The following is a 26,484-nucleotide window of genomic DNA, read 5'->3' on the forward strand; positions in this document are numbered from 1 at the left end:
GGCTGTTTTCTAAGTTGTAGGCAGAGGGGGATTGGGATGGTACAGTATGCACAAACAGGTACTGAGCTGACAGACTGGAATTTTCTGTACTAAAATGTTACTTTGTATCAAAAGTTAAACAGACTTTAGTACAACAAATAAAGGTCGATTTCTGTAAAGAAAAAAAGAAAGAAAACTGTCAACCCGGAACACCGATTCTGGCAAAACAGTTCTTTAAAAGTGAAGGAGAAATTATGACATTCCCAGATAAACCAAAGCTAAGGGAGTCATTACCGCTAGACATGCTCTGTAGGAGATGCTAAAGGGAGTCCTTCAAGTCAAAAGGAAAGGGCCATAGACGGCAACATAAAGCCTTACGAAAATACGAATCTCTCCAGCCAAGGTAAATAGATAGAAACACATAGTAACCTATAACACTGAAATTTTGGTGCAAGGAATTTAAATGACAAAAAAAAAAAAAACCATAAACCATAGCTATAAATCTATGTGAATGGGTACAAAATATACAAAGATGTAATCTGTGACTCAACAACATAAATGGGGGTAGGGTGGGTATGGAGCTGCAAAGTGGTAGAGTTTTTCTATGCCATTTAAGTTCATTGTTATTAGTTTAAAATGGAGTCCTACGAATTTAATGTGTTTCATGTAATTGCTGTGGTAACGGCAAAGAACGTATCTATAGAGTATACACAAAAGAAAATGAGAAGAGATTCAAAGCATATCACTAGAAAAGTATCAATGAACCGATGTAAGGCAGTAGGCGAGGAAAGGAGGGACAAAAATAAGCTACAGAGAGTGGAGCAAGATGGCAGAATAGAATCCTACACTGTTCACCGCCCCCCCGCCACCCCCAACAATTCCCGCAGGAACACCAGATTTTAACAACTATCTGCACACAGAAAAGCACAGTCACAAGGGCCAAAAATCAGGTGAGCAATCACAATGCCTGGTTTTAACTTTACACAGCTGAAAGAGGCATTGAAGAGAGGTAGAGAGACAGTCATAATTCGCGGATGCCACCCCTCCCAGCAGAGGCCATCTTCTCCTTCACTTTTAAATAACTGTTTTGCCAGAATCGTGTTCCGGGTTGGAGAGCCTGTACACTTGAGGGAGGGAGAGCCAGAGGCTGGGGGACTTCACATTGAACACAGTGCTACCCTGTCATAGCGGAGAGCAAAGCCTTGCTGGGCTCCGCCAGTGCTGGCGCATGGAGGGAGCATTTGGACCAGCCCTAGCCAGAGGGCAGTTGCCCATCCCAGCGGTCAGAACTTGAGTTTCTCGGCAAGCCTTGCCACCGCAGGACAAAGTGCTCTGGGGTCCTAGGTAAACTTGAAAGGCAGTCTACGACACAAGGACTGCACTTCCTAGGCAACTGCTACTGCTGAGCTGGGCTCAGAGACAGAGGACTAAGGTAGAGACACAAGCCAGGGTGGCTAAGGGAGTGCTTGCCGCACCCCTCCCCAACCCCAGGCAGCACAGCTGGCAGCAATGTGAAAGTGACTTCTTCCTTCTGCTTAAGGAGAGGAAAGCAAAGAGTAAAGAGGAATCTGTCTTGCTTCTTGGATACCAGCACAGCCACAGTAGGATAGGGCACTGGGCAGAGTTGTGAGGCCTCCATTCCAGGCCCTAGCTCGCAGACGTTTCTAGACACAGCCTGGGCCAAAAGGGAACACCCTGCCTTGAAGGGAAGGAACCAGTCTTGGCAGGATCTATCACCTGCTGACTAAAGAGCCCTTGGAAATTGTCTCTGTTTGCACGTGACGTGATTGTATATTTAGAAAACCCCATCGTCTCAGCCCCAAATCTCCTTAAGCTGATAAGCAACTTCAGGAAAGTCGCAGGATACAAAATCAAAAATCACAGGCATTCCTATACATCAACAACAGACAAATAGAGAGCCAAATCATGAGTGAACTCCCATCCACAATTGCTACTAAGAGAATCAAATACCTAGGAATACAACTTACAAGGGATATGAAGGACCTCTTCAAGGAGAACTACAAACCACTGCTCAAGGAAATAAGAGAGGACACAAACACATGGAAGAACATTCCATGCTCATGGATAGGAAGAATCAGTATCGTGAAAACGGCCATACTGCCCAAAGTAATTTATAGATTCAATGCTATCCCCACTGGCTTTCTTCACAGAATTGGAAAAAACTACTTTAAAGTTCATATGGAACCAAAAAAGAGCCCGCATTGCCAAGACAATCCTAAGCCAAAGGAACAAAGCTGGAGGCATCACGCTACCTGACTTCAAACTATACTACAAGGCTACAGTAACCAAAACAGCATGGCACTGGTACCAAAACAGAGATACAGACCAATGGAACAGAACAGAGGCCTCAGAAATAACACCACACATCTACAACCATCTCATCTTTGACAAACCTGACACAAACAAGCAATGGGGAAAGGATTCCCTATTTAATAAATGGTGTTGGGAAAACTGGCTAGCCATATGCGGAAAACTGAAACTTCCTTACACCTTATACAAAAATTAATTCAAGATGGATGAAAGGCTTAAACGTAAGACCTAAAATCATAAAAATCCTAGAAGAAAACCTAGGCAATACCATTCAGGACATAGGCATGGGCAAAGACTTCATGTCTAAAACACCAAAAGCAATGGCAACAAAAGCCAAAATTGACAATTGGGATCTAATTAAATGAAAGAGCTTCTGCACAGCAAAATAAACTATCATCAGAGTTAACAGGCAACCTACAGAATGGGAGAAAATTTTTGCAATCTATCCATCTGACAAAGGGCTAATATCCAGGATCTACAAAGAACTTAAACAAATTTACAAGAAAAAAACAAACTTCCCCATGAAAAAGTGGGCAAAGGATATGAACAGACACTTCTCAAAAGAAGACATTTATGCAGCCAACAACCTATGAAAACATGCTCATCATCACTGGTCATTAGAGAAATGCAAATCAAAACCACAATGAGATACTATCTCACGCCAGTTAGAATGGCAATCATTAAAAAGTGAGGAAACAACAGATGCTGGAGAGGATGTGGAGAAATAGGAACGCTTTTACACTGTTGGTGGGAGTGTAAACTATTTCAACCATTGTGGAGGACAGTGTGGCGATTCCACAAGGATCTAGAACTAGAAATACCATTTGACCCAGCAATCCCATTACTGGGTATATACCCAAAGGGTTATAAATCATGCTGCTATAAAGACACACGCTGACGTATGCTTATTGTGGCACTATTCACAATAGCAAAGACTTGGAACCAACCCAAATGTCCATCAATGATAGACTGGATAAAGAAAATGTGGCACATATACACCATGGAATACTATGCAGCCATAAGAAAAGGATGAGTTGATGTCCTTTGCAGGGACATGGATGAAGCTGGAAACCATCATTCTCAGCAAACTGTCACAGGAACAGAAAACCAAACACCACATGTTCTCACTCAGAAGTGGGAGTTGAACAATGAAAACATACGGACACAGGGAGGGGAACATCACACACCAGGGCCTGTCAGGGGGTTGGGGGCTACGGGAGGGATAGCATTAGGAGAAATACCTAATGTAGGTGACAGGTTGATGGGTGCAGCAAACCACCATGGCATGTGTATACCTATGTAACAAAACTGCACGTTCTGCACACGTACCCCAGAACTTAAAGTATAATTTAAAAAAAAATGAAAAAAGCCCTTGGGCCCTGAATAACCAGCAGCAATGCCAGGTACTATGCCACGGGCCTTGGGCTCTGAGATATGCTGACTTCAGGTGTGACCCAGCACATTCCCGGCTGTGGTGGCTATGGTGAAAGACTCCTTCTGTTTGAGAAAAGCAGAGGGGAAAATAAATGTGACTTGGTCTTGCTGTCTTAGGTACCAGCTCAGCCACACTGGGGTAGCGCACCACCAAGTTTGGGGAACGTCGGGTCCCCAAGTCCAGGCCTAGGCTCTTGGACAGCATTTTGGGACCTGCTCTGGGCCAGAGGGGAGCCCACTGCCCTAAAGGGTGAGTCCCTGTCCTGGCAGCATTCACCGCAAGCTGACTAAAGTGCCCTTGGGCTTTAAGTGAGCATCGATGGTGGCCTGGCAGAACCGAACCCCCTCCACCCCGCACGTCCATGTGCTGGTGATGGTTGTGGCCACAGGGAGAGGCTTCTCTTCCTGTGGAAAGGGGAGGGAAGAGCAGAAAGTATTTTGTCTTGTGGTTTCGGTACCAGCTTAGCCTCAGTAGAATAGGACATTAGGCAAATTACTAAGGTTTTTGCCTCCAATCTCTGGTTCCCAGACAGTATCTCTGGACCTGCCCAGAGCCTGGGGGAACTCACCGCCCTGAAAGTAAGGACAGAAACCTGGCTTGCTTCAACACCTGCTGATCGTAGAGCCCTAGGTCCTACAGTGGACATAGGTGTTAGCCAGGTAGTGGTTACAGTGGGCCTTGGGTGAGACCCAGTGCTGTGCAGCCTTCATGTCTGACACAGGGCAGTCCCAGCACGTTCTCCAGGTGTTGGAATAAGTGGAAAAGGCAACACATTGTCTGGCGGATTCTCTACCTCTCTGTGATCCTGGCCTGTCAGGGCCCTTAATAAAAGCAGGAAGCAGTGTGTAGATGAAGCTGCACCTGAGTCAGCACTCAGTTTCCTGAGTGAGCAAATTTCATCACTAAGCTAACCAAACCTGCGTGCCTCCTCCCAGTAGCAATGATTGGAATGATGTCAACTTCTTCCATCACAGGTCTATAATCTGTGGTTGTCACCTTTTTTGTCATATTAGCAGTTTTTGGTGACCATTGACTAGATCTGTGAAACTCATTAGACGTCATGTATTTCTCAGAAGGCACATCTCTAGGGATTGGTGGAGTGCAGCTCTGATTTTTAGAAGTTTCAGCTTTTGTGCTCTGGTTTCTCCCCATCTTTGTGGTTTTATTACCTTTGGTCTTTGATGATGGTGACGTACAGATGGGGTTTTAGTGTGGTTGCCCTTTCTGTTTGTTAGTTTTCCTTCTAATGGTCAGGACCCTCAGTTGCAGGTCTGTTGGAGTTTGCTGGAGGTCCCCTCCAGACCCTGTTTGCCTGGGCATCACCAGCACAGGCTGCAGAACAGCAAATATTGCAGAACGGCAAATGTTACTGCCTGATCCTTCCTCTGGAAACTTCGTCTCAGAGGGGCACCTGGCTGTATGAGGTGTCAGTCGGCCCCTACTGGGAGGTGTCTCCCAGTTAGGCTACTCAGGGGACAGGGACCGACTTGAGGAGGCAGTCTGTCTGTTCTCAGATCTCAAACTCCATGCTGGGAGAACCACTACTTTCTTCAAAGCTGTCAGACAGGGAAGTCTAAGTCTGCAGAAGTTTCTGCTGCCTTTTGTTCAGCTATGCCCTGCCCCCAGAGGTGGAGTCTATAAAGGCAGGCAGGCCTCCTTGAGCTGTGGTGGGCTCCACCCAGTTCGAGCTTCCTGGCCACTTTGTTTACCTACTCAAGCCTCAGCAATGGCAGACGCCCCTCCTCCAGCCTCACTGCCACCTTGCAGTTTGATCTCAAACTTCTGTGCTAGCAGTGAGCGAGGCTCTGTGGGTGTGGGACCCTCTGAGCCAGGCACAGGATATAATCTCCTGGTATCCCGTTTGCTAAGATCATTGGAAAAGCACAGTAGTAGGGTGGGAGTGTCCCGATTTTCCATGTACCATCTGTCACGGCTTCCCTTGGCTAGGAAAGGGACTTCCCTGACCCCTTGCACTTGCCAGGCGAGGCGATGCCCTCCCCTGTTTCGTGGGCTGCACCCACTGTCCGAAAAGCCCCAGTGAGATGAACCCGGTACCTCAGTTGGAAATGCAGAAATCACCCATCTTCTGCGTCGCTCATGCTGGGAGCTGTAGACTGGAGCTGTTCCTATTCGGCCACCTTGGAACCTCCCCCACTTTCATCCACGTCCATGTATTTCTTAGAAAGTCTCCATCAATCCCTAGAGATGTGCCTTCTGAGAAATACATGACGTCTAATGAGTTTCACAGATCTAGTCAATGGTCACCAAAAACTGCTAATATGACAAAAAAGGTGACAACCACAGATTATAGACCTGTGATGGAAGAAGTTGACATCATTCCAATCATTGCTACTGGGAGGAGGCACGCAGGTTTGGTTAGCTTAGTGATGAAATTTGCTCACTCAGGAAACTGAGTGCTGACTCAGGTGCAGCTTCATCTACACACTGCTTCCTGCTTTTATTAAGGGCCCTGACAGGCCAGGATCACAGAGAGGTAGAGAATCCGCCAGACAATGTGTTGCCTTTTCCACTTATTCCAACACCTGGAGAACGTGCTGGGACTGCCCTGTGTCAGACATGAAGGCTGCACAGCACTGGGTCTCACCCAAGGCCCACTGTAACCACTACCTGGCTAACACCTATGTCCACTGTAGGACCTAGGGCTCTACGATCAGCAGGTGTTGAAGCAAGCCAGGTTTCTGTCCTTACTTTCAGGGCGGTGAGTTCCCCCAGGCTCTGGGCAGGTCCAGAGATACTGTCTGGGAACCAGAGATTGGAGGCAAAAACCTTAGTAATTTGCCTAATGTCCTATTCTACTGAGGCTAAGCTGGTACCGAAACCACAAGACAAAATACTTTCTGCTCTTCCCTCCCCTTTCCACAGGAAGAGAAGCCTCTCCCTGTGGCCACAACCATCACCAGCACATGGACGTGCGGGGTGGAGGGGGTTCGGTTCTGCCAGGCCACCATCGATGCTCACTTAAAGCCCAAGGGCACTTTAGTCAGCTTGCGGTGAATGCTGCCAGGACAGGGACTCACCCTTTAGGGCAGTGGGCTCCCCTCTGGCCCAGAGCAGGTCCCAAAATGCTGTCCAAGAGCCTAGGCCTGGACTTGGGGACCCGACGTTCCCCAAACTTGGTGGTGCGCTACCCCAGTGTGGCTGAGCTGGTACCTAAGACAGCAAGACCAAGTCACATTTATTTTCCCCTCTGCTTTTCTCAAACAGAAGGAGTCTTTCACCATAGCCACCACAGCCGGGAATGTGCTGGGTCACACCTGAAGTCAGCATATCTCAGAGCCCAAGGCCCGTGGCATAGTACCTGGCATTGCTGCTGGTTATTCAGGGCCCAAGGGCTTTTTTCATTTTTTTTTAAATTATACTTTAAGTTCTGGGGTACGTGTGCAGAACGTGCAGTTTTGTTACATAGGTATACACATGCCATGGTGGTTTGCTGCACCCATCAACCTGTCACCTACATTAGGTATTTCTCCTAATGCTATCCCTCCCGTAGCCCCCAACCCCCTGACAGGCCCTGGTGTGTGATGTTCCCCTCCCTGTGTCCGTATGTTTTCATTGTTCAACTCCCACTTCTGAGTGAGAACATGTGGTGTTTGGTTTTCTGTTCCTGTGACAGTTTGCTGAGAATGATGGTTTCCAGCTTCATCCATGTCCCTGCAAAGGACATCAACTCATCCTTTTCTTATGGCTGCATAGTATTCCATGGTGTATATGTGCCACATTTTCTTTATCCAGTCTATCATTGATGGACATTTGGGTTGGTTCCAAGTCTTTGCTATTGTGAATAGTGCCACAATAAGCATACGTCAGCGTGTGTCTTTATAGCAGCATGATTTATAACCCTTTGGGTATATACCCAGTAATGGGATTGCTGGGTCAAATGGTATTTCTAGTTCTAGATCCTTGTGGAATCGCCACACTGTCCTCCACAATGGTTGAAATAGTTTACACTCCCACCAACAGTGTAAAAGCGTTCCTATTTCTCCACATCCTCTCCAGCATCTGTTGTTTCCTCACTTTTTAATGATTGCCATTCTAACTGGCGTGAGATAGTATCTCATTGTGGTTTTGATTTGCATTTCTCTAATGACCAGTGATGATGAGCATGTTTTCATAGGTTGTTGGCTGCATAAATGTCTTCTTTTGAGAAGTGTCTGTTCATATCCTTTGCCCACTTTTTCATGGGGAAGTTTGTTTTTTTCTTGTAAATTTGTTTAAGTTCTTTGTAGATCCTGGATATTAGCCCTTTGTCAGATGGATAGATTGCAAAAATTTTCTCCCATTCTGTAGGTTGCCTGTTAACTCTGATGATAGTTTATTTTGCTGTGCAGAAGCTCTTTCATTTAATTAGATCCCAATTGTCAATTTTGGCTTTTGTTGCCATTGCTTTTGGTGTTTTAGACATGAAGTCTTTGCCCATGCCTATGTCCTGAATGGTATTGCCTAGGTTTTCTTCTAGGATTTTTATGATTTTAGGTCTTACGTTTAAGCCTTTCATCCATCTTGAATTAATTTTTGTATAAGGTGTAAGGAAGTTTCAGTTTTCCGCATATGGCTAGCCAGTTTTCCCAACACCATTTATTAAATAGGGAATCCTTTCCCCATTGCTTGTTTGTGTCAGGTTTGTCAAAGATGAGATGGTTGTAGATGTGTGGTGTTATTTCTGAGGCCTCTGTTCTGTTCCATTGGTCTGTATCTCTGTTTTGGTACCAGTGCCATGCTGTTTTGGTTACTGTAGCCTTGTAGTATAGTTTGAAGTCAGGTAGCGTGATGCCTCCAGCTTTGTTCCTTTGGCTTAGGATTGTCTTGGCAATGCGGGCTCTTTTTTGGTTCCATATGAACTTTAAAGTAGTTTTTTCCAATTCTGTGAAGAAAGCCAGTGGGGATAGCATTGAATCTATAAATTACTTTGGGCAGTATGGCCGTTTTCACGATACTGATTCTTCCTATCCATGAGCATGGAATGTTCTTCCATGTGTTTGTGTCCTCTCTTATTTCCTTGAGCAGTGGTTTGTAGTTCTCCTTGAAGAGGTCCTTCATATCCCTTGTAAGTTGTATTCCTAGGTATTTGATTCTCTTAGTAGCAATTGTGGATGGGAGTTCACTCATGATTTGGCTCTCTATTTGTCTGTTGTTGATGTATAGGAATGCCTGTGATTTTTGATTTTGTATCCTGCGACTTTCCTGAAGTTGCTTATCAGCTTAAGGAGATTTGGGGCTGAGACGATGGGGTTTTCTAAATATACAATCACGTCACGTGCAAACAGAGACAATTTCCAAGGGCTCTTTAGTCAGCAGGTGATAGATCCTGCCAAGACTGGTTCCTTCCCTTCAAGGCAGGGTGTTCCCTTTTGGCCCAGGCTGTGTCTAGAAACGTCTGCGAGCTAGGGCCTGGAATGGAGGCCTCACAACTCTGCCCAGTGCCCTATCCTACTGTGGCTGTGCTGGTATCCAAGAAGCAAGACAGATTCCTCTTTACTCTTTGCTTTCCTCTCCTTAAGCAGAAGGAAGAAGTCACTTTCACATTGCTGCCAGCTGTGCTGCCTGGGGTTGGGGAGGGGTGCGGCAAGCACTCCCTTAGCCACCCTGGCTTGTGTCTCTACCTTAGTCCTCTGTCTCTGAGCCCAGCTCAGCAGTAGCAGTTGCCTAGGAAGTGCAGTCCTTGTGTCGTAGACTGCCTTTCAAGTTTACCTAGGACCCCAGAGCACTTTGTCCTGCGGTGGCAAGGCTTGCCGAGAAACTCAAGTTCTGACCGCTGGGATGGGCAACTGCCCTCTGGCTAGGGCTGGTCCAAATGCTCCCTCCATGCGCCAGCACTGGCGGAGCCCAGCAAGGCTTTGCTCTCCGCTATGACAGGGTAGCACTGTGTTCAATGTGAAGTCCCCCAGCCTCTGGCTCTCCCTCCCTCAAGTGTACAGGCTCTCCAACCCGGAACACGATTCTGGCAAAACAGTTATTTAAAAGTGAAGGAGAAGATGGCCTCTGCTGGGAGGGGTGGCATCCGCGAATTATGACTGTCTCTCTACCTCTCTTCAATGCCTCTTTCAGCTGTGTAAAGTTAAAACCAGGCATTGTGATTGCTCACCTGATTTTTGGCCCTTGTGACTGTGCTTTTCTGTGTGCAGATAGTTGTTAAAATCTGGTGTTCCTGCGGGAATTGTTGGGGGTGGCGGGGGGGCGGTGAACAGTGTAGGATTCTATTCTGCCATCTTGCTCCACTCTCTGTAGCTTATTTTTGTCCCTCCTTTCCTCGCCTACTGCCTTACATCGGTTCATTGATACTTTTCTAGTGATATGCTTTGAATCTCTTCTCATTTTCTTTTGTGTATACTCTATAGATACGTTCTTTGCCGTTACCACAGCAATTACATGAAACACATTAAATTCGTAGGACTCCATTTTAAACTAATAACAATGAACTTAAATGGCATAGAAAAACTCTACCACTTTGCAGCTCCATACCCACCCTACCCCCATTTATGTTGTTGAGTCACAGATTACATCTTTGTATATTTTGTACCCATTCACATAGATTTATAGCTATGGTTTATGGTTTTTTTTTTTTTTGTCATTTAAATTCCTTGCACCAAAATTTCAGTGTTATAGGTTACTATGTGTTTCTATCTATTTACCTTGGCTGGAGAGATTCGTATTTTCGTAAGGCTTTATGTTGCCGTCTATGGCCCTTTCCTTTTGACTTGAAGGACTCCCTTTAGCATCTCCTACAGAGCATGTCTAGCGGTAATGACTCCCTTAGCTTTGGTTTATCTGGGAATGTCATAATTTCTCCTTCACTTTTAAAGAACTGTTTTGCCAGAATCGGTGTTCCGGGTTGACAGTTTTCTTTCTTTTTTTCTTTACAGAAATCGACCTTTATTTGTTGTACTAAAGTCTGTTTAACTTTTGATACAAAGTAACATTTTAGTACAGAAAATTCCAGTCTGTCAGCTCAGTACCTGTTTGTGCATACTGTACCATCCCAATCCCCCTCTGCCTACAACTTAGAAAACAGCCCCTGCCCCCAGCGGGTCTGTGAGTTAATACCTCGCGAATAGTCTACAGTTTTTGGTAGTTGTCTGAGCTAGAAAACTTGTACCTGTAAAACAAAAGACAGCACTGAGGACTGAAACTTGTCTCTTTTTTGAACAACTGTGCAAGAAAATATATCCCTTTTTTAAAAACGTCGGTTATGGCTAAACTACAATCTAGTGTCTAGAATTACAAAAAATAAAATGAAATCAAAGATTTCTCGCTAGAAAATGAAATGTTAGGAACAGTATTAAAAATATAGGTCCTACCCCCAGTGACACATGGAGCCCGGTACAGTACCTATTGTTAACAGGACACACAGCTTAAGGAGGAACCACATCAAATCTTCAGCTAGACATACATATCCAGCCTCAGAAGCGCAAAAAAAAAAAAAAAAAAAAAGAAAAAGAAAAAAAACAGAAAGAAAAACAAAAAACAAAAAACAAAAAAAAACACCACCAAACAAAGACACTCATGTGGAGTCAGGTTCATGCCATGAGTGCTGTAACCAAGATTAAAAAGATCTCAGTTTTTCTTTTTAGATTTTTGATAGTGACAACACTAGCCATTATGCTCCCCCTAAAAGCTCTCAATTCAAAGTCAGAAACATGAATGTTTTTACATCAGAAATAACTGATATACCTGCCATCCTCTATAAAGTTTAAGACTTACCCTGTGAACATTGCACTGATGAAGCCTGCCACGACTTACAGAGCTTGAGGAGAATTCAATGTTGTGCATCAGCACAGCTGGGTCGGCAGTTTTCTTTTCTTTTCCTTTCTTTTCTTTCCTTCCTTCTTTCTTTCTTTCTTTCTTTCTTTCTTTCTTTCTTTCTTTCTCTTTCTTTCTTTCTTTTCCTTCCTTCCTTCCTTGCTTCCTTCCTTCCTTCTTCCTTTCTTTCTTTTTCTTTCTTTTTCCTTCCTTCCTTCCTTCCTTCCTTCCTTCCTTCCTTCCTTCTTTCTTCTTCTTTTTTTAATATCAACACTTTGAATATATCATCCTACTTGCTTCTGGTCTGCAAAGTTTCTTCTCAGAAATCCATTTATAACATTATGAAAGTAGCCTTGTATGTGACCAAATGTCTCTTGCTGCTGTTGAGATTCTCTCTTTGTCTTTGTCTTTAGGCAGTTTGAGTATAACGTGTGGTTCTCTTTGGATTTAACCTTGGTGGGATTTTTTGAGCTTCTTGGATCTTTGTGTCAATTTTTTTTTCCGCAGATTTAGGAAGTTTTCAGCCATTACTTCTTCAAATCAGCTCTCTCTCTTTCTGTCTTCTCCTACTGAGATTACCATAATGCATATACTAGTTCACTTGATGGTGTCCCAAAAGTCCCCTAGTCTATCTTCACTTTTCTTCATTCTTTTATTCTTTTGCTCCTCTGACATGATGATTTTAAATGACCTGCCTCCAAGCTTGATAATTCTTCTGCCTTATCAAGTGGTCTATTGAACACCTCCAGTGAATTTTGCAGTTAAGTTATTGTATTATTTTTTCATCTCTAGAATCTGCGTGGTTCTTTGTTATAGTGTTAATTTCTTTGTCAATATTCTCATTTCGTTCATGCTTCATTTTCCCGATTTCATTTAGTTGTCTCTCTGTGTTCTATTTTAGCTCATTGAACATCTTTATGACAATTACTTTAAATTCTTTGTCAGGCAGCTCTTAGGTCTACATTTATTTAGGGCTGGCTCCTGGAGTGTTGTTTTGCTCCAGTGACTGGGCCATCTTCCCCAGTTGATTTGTATGTCTTGAAATCTTTTGTTCGGATTTGGGCATTTGAAGAAACAATCACCTCTCCCAGTCTTTGCATACCAGCTTGGTGCATAGGAAGACCTTCGCCAATTGGCTGGAGGTTCTAGGACCTCTCAAACCTTTTGTAATGCCTTGTTGCCCCTGGCATCTACCTACATAACTGCAGCTCTTACCTGCTGTGCACTTTCGTTTTCAGGAGCTTCCAGACTCTATCTCAGGTTGCTTCAGCCTTCCAAGTCAGGCAAGACAGAAACCAGTCCCTCAAATAGCCCCCAAACAAGCCAGAACGTTGTATGCATGGTCCACTCTCTTGTTTTTATCCCAAGGGAGGGGCCCAGAATTCATGATTTTTTTTTCCTAGTGTTCCACACTACACCATGTAGAGGGAGGGGCACAAGGGGGATGCTGAATGCTGGGAATTTTCCTACCCCTGTCACTGGAATCCCTTCTTGGTTTTACAAGGGCCAATGTGCTGTAGCTTGTCCAGTGATCTCTACAATTCTCACAGAGGTATTTAGGTTTATATAATGTTGTTAAGTTAATGTCTCTATCAGGGAAGGAGGGACTGTAGCTTTCTTGACTGCTGTCATGCTGATATCACTCCCATGGGGGAACTTTTTAACAAGTGGTATTGGAAAAACTGGATCTCTTCCTCACACCATACACGAGGATACATTTCAAGTGGACCAGTGTTTACAGTGTGACAGGAGACAATCTTCTCTATATTTAGAGTGGGAAATCTTTCCTAGCTATGACTAAAAACCCAAAAGATATAAGGCAAAATATTGATAAAGTTTATTAAGGAAACATAAAATGCTTTTGCATGGCAAACAATGAAACAAAACACCATCAATGAGGTAAAAAGATACATGACAAAGAGGAAAAATGATTTACGACTTATATCAGAAGAAAAGGTAAATGTCCTAATATATCCCTAAGACGTAAAGAACTTTTCTTGGAAAGGAGAAAATGCCAAGGCCCCTATACTAACTGGGCCAAAACTATAAACTAAAAGTACATAAGAATAAAGAAAACAGGAATTTCTCTTAACCGTATGGAAAAGATGTGCAGCCTTGCACATGTGAAGGGAAACGCAAGCTAATGTATGCACTGATATATCATTTATCTCCTATCAGATGGGCAAATTCAAAAATCTGGCAATACTACTGGTGAGATGCTGGGAAAACTTTCTTTCTCCGATATTGATGGGGAAAAGGCAAATGGTCCATCCTTCTTGAAGAGGTATTTGACAGTAATGAGCAAGATACCTTGTGTTTTCACCTTTTAAGCAGCAATGGTACATCTAGGGATCAATCCCAAAGATGTAGTGATATAAAAATTGCTAAAGATTATGTCAGGAGCCTATCCATTGCAGCCATATTTAAAATAATAGCGAGAGCCAGGTGCGGTGACTCACGCCTGTAATCCCAGCACTTTGGGAGGCCGAGGCAGGTGGATCACCTGAGGTCAGGAGTTCGAGACCAGCCTGGCTAGCATGGTGAAACCCCGTTTCTACTAAAAGAAAAAATAAAATAAAATAATAGCAAGAATAGAAACAACCAGAGTGTCCATCAATAGAAGACCAGTTGACCACACTATGGTAGGTCCACACAATGGAGTACCCTCTAGCTGTCGTGAGGAGTGAGGGATGTCTGCAGGGAGGACTGTGGAGTGATCTCAAGGATATCTTTTTTTTTTCTGAGGTGGAGTCTCGCTCTGTCGCCCAGGCTGGAGAGCAGTGACGCGATCTTAGTTCGCTGCGGCCTCTGCCTCCCGGGTTCAAACAATTCTCCTGCCTCAGCCTCCTGAGTAGCTGGGATTACAGGCGCCCACTACCACGCCTGACTAATTTTTGTATTTTTAGTAGAGACGGGGTTTTACCATGTTGGCCAGACTGGTCCCAAACTCCTGACCTCAAGTGATCCACCTGCCTCGGCCTCCCAAAATGTTGGGATTACAGGCGTGAGCCACCACGCCGGCCTCAAAGATTTCTCTTTTTTCACTTTTAGTAACTTTGTTTATTCATGTGTCTTTAACCACTTCAGTACATGCATTACATTGTAGCTAACGCATCTACTCACTGAAATAACACAGTTCTCAACGTGGGGAACAAGTGGCATTTATAGAAATTTTTCTTATATGTGTGACTTTAAATGCTTCACAAGATGCATAATAGTGTGGTCAGTACATCCATTCACTGAAATAACACTGTTCTCAGCTTGGCGATCAGGTAGCCTCAAGGATGTGTTTTTAAGTTTTTAAAAAAGGCAAGGTGGAGAAGTTTATGTACTAACAGCTTATGCAGCATCTATCTAAGCAGGAGGCGGGAGTGTAATGAATGTCAGTCTCTCTAAAGAGAGATACAGGTCCAATGGCCAGGTAATACCGGTTGCCCCCATTTCTTTAGCCTTTAAGAAATCTGTTGACAAAAAAGAAAAGAGAAATCTGTTGAATATAACCGTGTATGGATGGGTTTTGCCAATTCTGAGATCCCTACCACTCACCTCTACCCGACTTTGGCCCCCTCCAAGAATGCGCATTCCCACATAAATGGTTTTGACTGTTTATTCCGCTCAATATTTGTCCCAGGTCTTTCCATTTTTTAATTTAAAAATAATACTTTCCCATACATTTTAGGCTGTTCTTGATCAGAAACCAGCAGTAGCAGCCCTTTATGGCCCTGCAGTGTTAGCGGAACCTACTTTGGAAAAGCTGTCTTTCTGGGCAAGGGTTGAAAGTGGCGGAGTGCTGGAGCTGGCTCTTACCAGAACATAAGAGCCAACCATAAGATTTTCAAGAATTTTGTGAGCCAGTTGTTAAATACAGCCATTATTAAAAACTACATTATATAAACTAACAATCACATCAATTATATTGAAAACAAACATAATATATGCTAAAAAATATCAATCCCTAATTATTTTTCTACGTTGTACTGTTATCTGTGTTCTTGTGGTTATTTACATTTATGGTATCCGAATGGTAAAAATACATCTCTTCCCAACTCTGCGTTCACTGACATCACTTTGATATCTTGCATTCAGCAAATGCAACAACCCAGGGCATTTCCCCCAACCTTCCTTTCCCCTGAGAGCCAGTTGCTAAACCTGTACCTGCACACTAATGGTTGAAATTGATCCACTCTACAGAAGCTCTGATGTGATGGGTATGCTCAGATCTAACCAATGCTGTTATGTGACATACACGAGTCAAGACATAACTCACAGTGCTCTACACAGCCATGTTTTAAATCTATGAACAGGGGTAGTACACGGCTAAGGGAAGTACACGAAAAAGGTTTGATATTTAACATTCACAAAGATGTCCTAAGATGCCAAAAATACACCATTATGAGACTTTAGAAAAAGTGTGTGTGTGTATGGGGGGAGGGGGGCATCAGGAAAATAAAAGGGGACAGGGAAAAGGGCCTCACTGCTTCCCCCAATGCCCATCACTTTATTTCTGTTTTTCCTCCCTCTTCTCATGCCACATCCTTTAACCAAAATAGGCCTCCTCTTTCACCCAAGTCAACTGTGGGACTGTGGTGTGCCTAGGACACGATTTCATAGCAGGATCTTCGTCCTCTTCCAGGTACTACCGCTTCATTCCTCCAGAAATATGTGGACTTGTTCATCCATCACTAGGAAAGGAGGGGCTTTGGGATCATTTGTTCGAGTAACAAATCAGGGAAGGAAGGAAGGTGTGAGATGGACTTCAGTCTAGTCTTGCTCCGAGTCTGAGTGACTTTGCACGTTTGTTTCTCTGCCATCAGATCAAGAATATAAGAATCCTGACTTCTCGGGGTCTCAAAAAAGAAAGGACAAGTTGTAATTGGATGTCATCCGAATCAATTGTCTTGGGTAAAGTACTGGGAGGGAAGAAAGGAGGGAGATAATAGCATGGAAAAGGGCCCATATCCAGGCATGTCCAATTGAGCTTTCTTTCTGCCTGGTGGGGGGTCTCCAGGTCTTCATTTGTTTAGAATATCAGCAGAGGACTGGGAAACCAGTGCAGGTAAGAAAGATCTGATCGATTACTACATATTGTTGTTACCTTGAGTAAGAAATAAAGGGACTATTTTGGAAAAACCCTCTGACTGATGTTTGTTGCTTTGAGTTTTGAACCTTTTATTCAATGCTTTATTTAAAAATCGAATTATTCGCTGATTTAGGGCCTGATAAAGACAAGGGAGTGTTCGCTGATCTTTGGCTTAAAATTTCCCCCAAACCACTTCTGCAAGTCTCTTTCATTCTTTGAGTGTGTTTCCTCATAGGCAAAATGGCAATAATAATGCTTAGCTTGCAAAGTTGCCGTGAGGCTGTATGTGCTTAGTGCGGTGAGCACAGAATAAATAAAAGGTAGTGATGCTTCCTCATATTTCATGGGTCCTTCAAAAACAGGGTCTGAGTCTAACTCATTTCTCCTGTTTGATTCTTCTTGTCCTGATTGGCCTCAGTTTCCCCCACTGTAAAATTCACATTGGTCTAGAATAAAACTGGCATTTCCCTTGGCCAAAACTGTCCTTCATGGAAGTTTGGTCTGGCCCAGATATAGGACTTAAAGAAGAAACCCGAGCCAACGTTTAAAGTTGAGTGATTTTATACAGAAATCTAGAATTCCATCTTCTCTTGAAAAAACAGTCAATTTGGCCACCATGAGTCGCTATCCCTGCATGGCAACAATTGCCTGGAGCCAAGCAGCAGCTGCCCACTTACGCAGAGCATACACTGTCAGTTTGGCCAGAGGCCATCGGGCCTGCTCTACTCATTTACATGATCTGCTTGATCCTACAGGCATTGCCACTTACGGCCCTCTGGGCAACTGGAAACAGTCTATGCCAGGCAGAGGGTAGGTACTTCATTGCTCAATGAATACATACCCTACTCTTTTTCCTCTACCATTTTCTTATCTAGCCATGTTAGGAAATCCCAGTTATTGGATAAGGTGATTCTCACTTTGAAACATGAATTGAACAAATCGGTTAGAGTCGCGATAGTCTGGGTTATACTGTGGTAACAAACAACCCGTATATCACAGTGCCTTATAACAACAACGGTTTATTATTTGTTCACGTACATAAACCTAGACACAAAGTGAAAACATCTTCATGTTTCCACATGCAGGGGTATACACATGAGTGCACAGGTATGTCAGCAATCACAAGACGAATAAAAACTCTGGCATATGAACTCACACAGAACCCCACTGAGAGACTGATCAACTTAGATTGCACAATCCTGTCTTTATGAGACAGAAAAAGGCCCCAGCATCCAAAAGAGTAAGGGACAGAGGTACAAGAATATCCACCCTCAGCCAAGGAGTTGCCCCATATAATAAAAAGCTTATAAAACACCTGAAGGCTTTAAAAAAAGACGTTAAGCGTTTTGGACGTTAACCATTTTGCACATTCAGAAACTGGATACCAAATAGGCAGTGCTCTATTGAGGCCTCCTCCTCTGGGTTCCTAGCTCAAGAGGGAGATGCATCCCAGATGTCCAATAGGCAGCGAGATGGAGCTGGCTGGCCTGGGGCGGAGAGAGGGGCTGGGAGGCTGGAATCCTTTATCTCCAGCAGGAGCTGTGGACAGAAAGGAAGGGGCCAGAGCCAGGTCACATCCACATCCCCTTCCAGATCTACTCTTTTTATGCGTCCCGCCCAACCAAAGATTTGTCACCTGGACTGTTGCATAGACCTCTTCCTCTCTGATTTCCCCATCTCCCATCTTGCCTCCCCGAATCCTTCCATCAAAGCCACCACAACTCTTTTTGTCAAGCTCAGGGTCTCTGAAATTGTTCTCCCTAGCTCAGAAAATGTTCCCTGGCTCCTCACTACCCACAGTTGCTGGTCCAGCCTCCTAAGCCTGACCTGTCAGACCTCTGTGATTGGTATCCTCTCCAGCCTCATCCCTTTCTGTTCCAGCAGTCCCTCCAGGGGTGTTTCTTCACTGACACACCATGCTCCATTCACCATTTGGATCTGGGAATGCCTAGCCTTCCCTCCCAGCCTCCCCAGTTGTTTATCCCCCCTCGGAGCTCCTCCAGCCCCTCCTCTCTGGGCACATCGTTAAAATTTGGCCACAAAACACAGCTTGCAAGGGCATCCAGGCTCCACATCTAGACTGGAAGCTCCCGGAAGGCAGAGACCAGACCTCCTTCCAGACCAAGCCTTTTATCACCTCTGTATGTCCTCCCCAGACCACAGTAGGCCACAGGGGGCTGAGCATAGACCCTGGGCTGAAAGTCAAGAGGGCCGGTTCTTCCACTTGATATGCTGCATGCATATCAGAGAGGGCAAGTCCCTGCCACTCTCAGGGCCTCAGCTTCCTTCTTTCTTGACATCAGGGCACTGAACGCTTGCTGTTGCGCACAAAGCTCAATAAACCGAAGATTCAACAAACAGCCCTCAACTACCATCTCGGGAGTCATACTGAGGAGCTTGGGTGCCTGGCCCCAAGGAGATTCAACTTACTGACTCTGATTTTTCAGTTAGAACCTGCTTACCACAACGACCCCCATTCCCCAGCTATTCCCACCCTGTATTCTCCTTTCAGGGAGCAGGCTACCTGGTGGGTTGCAAGGCTGGTGCAGGGAGATGGAGTCAGGAGGGGCCTGGGCAGAGTTTCTCAGAGTCAGCAGAGCCTCAGCGGCCTCCAGCTTCCGCTGCCACTCTGAGTGGGCAGAAACCAAAGCCTGGTCAGAGACTTTGGGGACCTGGAAAGGAAAGTGCATGAGAGAATAGGCACTGGGAAACTACACCTCTTCCCAATACGACAAGTGCCCCTTCAGCCCCCTGTTCCCTCAACCTCCTCCCCCACTCCCACCAAGGCCTTCTGCTCTTCCCATCCACTAAACTCCGCCCCTCCCAGGGTTCTGGACCCCACTACTTTCCCAGGACCTGTGGCTGCAGTAGAAGAGGGTCAAGGGTGGCACAGGGCTGGAGGATCAGAGTTGAGCATCTAGAAACAAGGAAAGGAGAGGCCAGGGGATTAAATCCGCTGGCGGACACATACTACCAGTAGACAGAAAGAGGGGCAGGATTTTGCAATATCTGGATGTGAGAATCCCAATGCCTGCTGGACCATCAGTCATTGTGGCTGGGGCAAGTCCCTTCTCCTGCTTGGCCAGGTTTCTTTTCCATACCTCTTTTTCCTGACAGGGACGCTTATTCCTACCAGCTCTTTCCTCCCAGGGCAATGGTGAAAATCATGGGAAATTACAGGTGCCCGTGTTTTAATTTGCAAAACACCTGGAGAGATGTGATTACTGTCCCTCTTCAGGGACTGGTTCTCACTTCCATATTGCCCAGTCCCCATGGGTCTTGAAGGGTCTCCAGGAAGCTTTCTCTAATGGCCTCTGGGCTTTGCCCTGGGCCTCTGTGGCCCTCGCCAGCACGGACCCCACCTTTCAGCAGGACCTTCTATCCCATCCACCTGTTTCATGTGGCATAACAACCCCCATTTGTTGAAGCCCTACTATGTGGCAGGCCTTGTGCCAGTTCCCTTTTCAATGCTATGGGTATAGAATATTGTCCTCAGTACATCCATAGGTAAATGGAGGTTCACACACATAAAGTCACTTGTCCAAAGTCTCACAAATAGAAAATAGCAAAGCTAGGAGAGCCCTGTCCTCGCCCGTTAGTATTAGATGCTGCCTTGCCCTCCTCCTTCTTCTCCTCCTCCTCCTCTCCCTCCTCCTCCTCCTGCTCCTCCTCCCACTCCACCTCCTCTTCCTCCTCCTCCCCCTCTTCCTCCTCCATCTCCCATGGCATCAAGGACAAGGTTAGGCACACAAGACACAACCTGCTCCATGGTCCTCACGCTACTCACATGCTGGGCAGGGCAGGGGCCCTGTGGGGATCCCCAGAAGGAGAAACCAGTTGCTGCTCCAAGGTCACTGGAGTACAGGGCAGAGACAAAGGTTCTGGGGCCTGGCCAAGCAGCAGAGCCCCTTGGGAGCTCCCCTGCAGGGGCAGAGAGCACAGGTTGCAGTCAGGTACCAGGCCAGCCATGGAGAGAGGAGGTGTGGACATGTTTTAGGATGAGGATAGGAGCCTAGAATGTCAGAGCTCCGAAGACCTTGAAGACCAGCCAGTCTTGCCTTTCATTTTGCAACTGGGGAAATTGAGGCCCAGGGAGGAGAAGTGATATTTCCCAAGGTCACATGGTGAGCTGGTGATAGGATTGGAGATGAAACCCATGTCCTTGGGACACGGTGAAAGATGTCTGGACAGTGGCTGGGTGGGAGCCTGCCCGACTGGTCACCGACTCTCCTTACCTCCTCGGGGGCTGTGAAGATGTGGGTCTCGGGCTGCAGCATGTTATTCTCCTTCCCAGCTGTGAAAGACCAGGAACAGCTTTGGTGAGTCTTTCCCCCAACCCCACCCCACTTCACCCCACCTCCAGTCGCAGTTCTCATCTCACCATGGAGCTCTTCGATTGCCCTGTCCCCCAGCTCTCTCCTTCCTACAAACACTTGGTAGACAACATTGGTGACATTTTGCACCTGGGCACACTAAGGTCCAGGGAGCAATTTGCCCCAGGTCGCACTGCAATTCTGTGACAGGACTGGTGACAGAACCACTCATGCTTCCTCCACCCAAACTCTGGCTCCCTCCCTTGCCAGAAACACTCACTGAGGGCTCCTGCTCTGATGGTCAAATTCCTGACACGGATGGGAGCTTTGGGAGGGGCAGCCATACTCCTTATTGGTCCTTGAGCCAGGTGTCTCTTTGATCGTGCCCGCTGCTCCCTCTTCAAGGCACTCACAGCAGGCAAGACCCTGAGGCGTTCTCTGAAGTAAAGGATTGCAGGGCTAAGATTAGTCCCGTTTAGAGGAGGTCCGGCCCCTCCGCATCTCAGACACCATACTCATGAGAAGAGGGCACAATTGTGACACTCGCAGGCCTGGAAGAGGCAGAAATGCTTGTGGCCCCTGATTTGGGCAGTGATACCCAAATGGTTGTGGCAGCGGTCACAGCAACCTATAGCTCTTCTGGGGCCAAGTTCAGTCCCCCATGGGGCTCCAGTCTGACGCCCTGTGGTGCATTCAGAGTCACAGGGGCAGCAGGGTGCAGCGGGTATTTATTTGTCCTCAGTACATCCATAGGGAAATGGAGGTTCAGACACACGGGATCCATGCTTCTAGGGTCAGGAGCGGAGGTCAGAATGGCCACGTGATCCCCTACCCCCAACGTACTTCCTCTGCCCTTGGAAAACCCTATCTGAGGTGGCTCAATGCTCCTTCTCCATCCTTCTCACCGCTGGAATCAGATTGCCTTCCCTCCCCTTCTTCTCCCATGGTTTTCGCCAACCTTCACTGCGACCCCCTTGCTGATGTTGCCTCCTTCCCAGAAGCCCCACTCACACATAGCCCCCTCCCAAGAAACTCTTGGAATGGATCCCATACCCATTCAATGCAGTCATTATTCTCCTTGCTTACCGTCACTTCACCATAGACCCCACTTTCAGGCATGCACATGCACTCCCCTGCCCTCTTCCACCATTACTACACCCCCTTCTTGTGTATCATCCTGCACTCTGCCAAACCCAAGTATTATTCCTGGCATCCACTTCACCAATTCTCTTCCGAACCTCCTGCATTCATTCACTCCCCGCACAGGATTTTGTGCCACCAGCACTCAATTCCATTGTCAGTCTCTTCTATGCCCTATATTCAATTTTCCCCTCACATTTCATGCTGGTTCATGCTGATTTTTTTCTTGTACTCCACCTTACACTTAATTATTCCCTTGCTCCCCCTTTGAGCTGATTTCCCTCTTGTATCCCATGAAATCATATTGTTCTCCTGGATCCCTGGCCCTCTTTCAGTTACTAATTTCATTCATCCCTTCATGCATTCCCCCCCCCGCCTTTTTTTTTTTTTTTTTTTTTTTTTTTTTTTGAGACGGAGTTTCACTCGTTACCCAGGCTGGAGGGCAATGGTGTGATCTCGGCTCACTGCAACCTCTGCCTCCCGGGTTCAAGTGATTCTCCTGCCTCATCCTCCCGAGTAGCTGGGATTACAGGTGCCTGCCACCACGCCTGGCTAATTTTTTGTATTTTTTTTTTTTTTAGACGGAGTCTCGCTCTGTCGCCCAGGCGGGAGTGCAGTGGCGCAATCTCGGCTCACTGCAAGCTCCGCCTCCCGGGTTCACGCCATTCTCCTGCCTCAGCCTCCCGCGTAGCTGGGACTACAGGCGCCCGCCATCACGCCCGGCTAATTTTTTTGTACTTTTAGGAGAGACGGGGTTTCACCGTGTTAGCCAGGATGGTCTCGATCTCCTGACCTCGTGATCCGCCCGCCTCGGCCTCCCAAAGTGCTGGGATTACAGGCGTGAGCCACCGCGCCCGGCCATTTTTTGTATTTTTTAATAGAGACGGGGTTTCACATGTTGGCCAGGCTGATCCACCTGCCTCGGCCTCCCAAGGTGCTGGGATTACAGGTGTGAGCCACCGGGCCCGGCCGATTCCCTTGATTCTTCATTCAGCAGGTACCTGTTGAGCCTCCTATGAAGTGTCAGGTTCTGATCTAGCCAGTAGGGAACTCCTCAGTGCAGTAGTGTTTCTCTTGGACTGACACACCTTTTCTGCTTTCATGAAAACCCACACATTCCCTCCACAGCCTCCCCAAAATCTTCCATAATCCTCTCCACACTTCAACAATTGTGCTTGAGGACACCATTTCCCCCCACCCCCACCCCACCCCACACACGCAGTCCCACCACCCTGGAGCGCACCACTTCCTCAGGAAGCCCAATCATCCACTCCCTCCCGGACCTCCGAATCAAAAGCAATCCCATGAGCCCTGCCTCATTGGCCAAAGGCCAGGGCTCAGGGGGCTGGAGCAAGGAGTCCTCCCAAAAGGGATTCCGGGAGAGCTGAGGGCGCGATGGGACATCAGGAGCAGTTGGGGGTTCCCTGCTGAGGTAGCAGAGAGGGGAAGGGGTTGGGAATCTGGCTCAGGAGGGTGGGAGGAAATAAGAGGCGTGGAGAACGAGGACCTAATTCTGATGTCAGCCTGTGGTTGCCTCAGCCTCCGGCAAGTCAGAACCAGTCAGACGGTCTGAGGGAAGATCCAGCTTCTGCTTCCCTTCCCGCTCTTGCCACAAAGGCCAATGAGCTCTTGCGCTGCCTTCGACCTCCCGCCGCTGTGGCTGGCGACCAATGAACCTCGAGATCTCTTGACGCTCACGTTCTGAGGCCACGCCCCCATCACCTCCCGGTAGCTTCTCCCGATCCCTGTACTAGGTCAGTCAAGAAATCGTGAGGTGATCGTTGAGCTTTATGCTCCCCAGGGCTTGTTTCCCAGATTAGTCTCCCTTTGGGTGTGAAATATTTGGTGTGCATGCATTTATAACTCATGTACTTGGTATTTTGTAATTTACCTTTTAAAAATTCAGCATGTGATTAAAGATCGATCCATATTTCCATGCCGCGGATTCCCAATCAGTGGTGACTTTGCAACCCCCAGGGAACAATGCTTGGAGACACTTTCGTCCATATTTCTGTGTCTCTGTTTATGAACTCCCTGTTATGTTCCACAGATAAATGTGTCTATTCCTGTACCACTACTAAATTGTCTTAAATTTTTTCACTTCGCAATACATCTTGACATCTGCTAGGGCAAGTCCCTGCATGGTGTTCATCATCTCCAAACACATCTTTGCTATTCTTTGCCATTCTTTGCCTTCTTGTCCTTCCGCACGAATTAGTATGCAATGTCAAGTCTCCCCAGACTCAGTCGTAACAGCTTTGGATTGCATTTTCACTGAATCTATGGATCAGTTAGGGGGAGAATCTACTATCTGTAGAATACTCAGCCTTCCTGTTCGCCAACTTGGGATGTCTCCACTTATGTGCGTCCTTAATGTTTTAATCTTTCAGTTCAGTTTTTAGTTTCATCTTTTGTATATTTAGATCTTGCACATCATTTATTGTATTTATTCCAAGATACTGTAGATCGTTGCTGTTCTTGTACTCGATGTCTGTTTAAAAGGACAATTTCTATTTGGATCGAATTTACAGAAATGCCTTTAACTTTTAAAAACGTAACTTGATCTTAAAGTCTGTCAACATGCCAAACTCTATAGTAGGAGTTCTGGGATTATCTGTGAGTTTATGCATAGTAGAAATAGAATTGAAGTTATGGGGGTTTTTGTTTGTTTGTTTGTTTGTTTGCTTGTTTTGGTTGGTTGGCTGTTTGTTTTTTAACAGCGCTGGCTAGGAAATTTAGTACAAGATCTAATAGCGACAGCAAAATTGGGCTTCTTTGGGTTGTTCCGGATTTTAAAAGGAATGCTGCCAGCATTTCCATATTAATATTGTTTCCTTGTGTTTTCCTTAACTTTTCGTTTCCTTTTCTTTGCTTTCCTTTCCCTTCCCTTCCCTTCCCTTCCTTTCCTTTCCGTTCTTTCCTTTCCTCCTTCCTTCCTTCCTTTCTTCTTCCTCTCTCCCTACACCACACCACCTCCACCCCCGAATGTCTTAGGCCTTTTGTCCTTCTGCATAAATTAGCATGCAATTTCAAGTTTCCCAAAAACTCGGTTGTAACAGATTTGGACTGCATTTTCACTGAATCTATGGATCAGTTATGGGAGAATCCATTATCTCTAGAATACCCAGCCTAGGTAACTTCCAGGTTTTTTCTAAAACCTTCAGCCAAGTTTAACTTATAATCCAAAAGGTTAAAAAATCATAAATGTATATCTTAATCAGTTTTCTATCTCTTTCTTTCTTTTCCTTTCTTTCTTTCTTTCTTCCTTACCCTTTCTTTCTCCCTTTCTCTCTCTCTTTCTCTTTCTCCTTCCTTCCTTCCTCCCTCCCTCCTTCCCTCCCTCCCACCCTTCCTTCCTTCCTTCCTTCCTTCCTTCCTTCCTTCCTTCCTTCCTTCCTTGGGTTGCTTTCTTTATTTGATTTGTAAACAAAGAAGAAACAAAAAAGCAGCCCCTCACTCTGTCACCCAGGCTGCTGAAGTGCAGTGTCGTGATCTTGGCTCATTGCAACCTCCACCTCCTGGGCTCAAGCAATCCTCCTGCCTCAGCCTCTCAAGTACCTGGGACTACAGGCACACGACCATCCCCAGCTAATTTTCGTATATTTTGTAGAGACGGGGTTTCTCCATGTTGCCCAGGCTATCGTGAACTCCTGGGCCCAAGCAGTCCGCCCGACAAAAGTGCTGGGATTACAGGTGTGAGCCACCAAGCCAGGCCTCTTAATGAGTTTTCAAAAATTAAATATACGCATGCAATTAGTATCTAGAACAGGCAACAAAATATATGAGCAACACACAAACCTCTCTCGGGTCCCCTTCCAGTTACAGCTTTGCTAATGTCAAACCAGCTTTCCTCTCCCATAGTAAATGTAACTTAGCTATGGTGTATTAATTTTTTTGTGTATGGTACATTAGAGCAGTGGTCCTAAAACACTAGCTTGCATCAGAATCACCCAGAGGGCTTGATAAAACAAAGATTTCTGAGCTCCGTATCTGTATTCTCAGACGACAAGATCTGGGGTGGGACCCAGAGTTTGCTTTGCTTTGCTTTGCTTTGCTTTTTCTCTTTGCTTTGTTTTGCTTTTTCTCTTTTCTTTTCTTTTCTTTTCTTTTTTTTTTTTTGTTTGACGGAGTTTCGCTCTTGTTGCCCAGGTTTCAGTGCAATGACGCGATCTCGGCTCACCGCAAACTCCGCCACCTGGGTTCAAGACATTCTCCTGCCTCAGCCTCCCGAGTAGCTGGGATTACAGGCATTCACCACCACGCCCGGTTAATTTTGTATTTTCAGTAGAGACGGGGTTTCTCCGTGTTGGTCAGGCTGGTCTCGAACTCCTGACCTCAGGTGATCCACCCGCCTGGGCCTCCCAAAGTGCTGGGATTACAGGCGTGAGCCACCAGGCTCGGCCGAGTTTGCTTAGCAAACAAGTTCCCTGGTGATGCTAACACTGCTG

The 26,484-nt window shown here is 46.0% G+C and overlaps 1 protein-coding gene across 4 annotated transcripts in view; it reads right to left on the minus strand.

Annotated features, from left to right (window-relative positions):
• Positions 1-17,586: 17,586 nt before the first annotated feature.
• The window catches only part of LOC107966387 (doublesex- and mab-3-related transcription factor C1), a 71,342-nt gene continuing 62,444 nt past the window's right edge, over positions 17,587-26,484 (minus strand). For 2 of the 4 annotated variants that reach the window (XM_024353020.2, XM_024353021.3), the window contains 6 exons: positions 21,177-21,334; positions 20,819-20,877; positions 20,371-20,504; positions 19,440-19,500; positions 19,108-19,255; positions 17,587-18,122 (listed from right to left, as the gene is read on the minus strand). In XM_024353020.2, the coding sequence (XP_024208788.1) occupies positions 18,010-18,122; positions 19,108-19,255; positions 19,440-19,500; positions 20,371-20,504; positions 20,819-20,877; positions 21,177-21,240 (579 nt within the window). In that variant the 5' untranslated portion in view covers positions 21,241-21,334 and the 3' untranslated portion in view covers positions 17,587-18,009. Of the gene's footprint in view, positions 18,123-19,107; positions 19,256-19,439; positions 19,501-20,370; positions 20,505-20,818; positions 20,878-21,176; positions 21,335-23,543; positions 25,338-26,484 lie in introns of those variants that run through there. The other 2 variants (XM_024353022.3, XM_054677008.1) reach the window with 2 other exon arrangements.

This window comes from Pan troglodytes, chromosome X (genome assembly GCF_028858775.2).
Source record: "Pan troglodytes isolate AG18354 chromosome X, NHGRI_mPanTro3-v2.0_pri, whole genome shotgun sequence".
Classification (NCBI taxonomy): Eukaryota; Metazoa; Chordata; class Mammalia; order Primates; family Hominidae; genus Pan; species Pan troglodytes.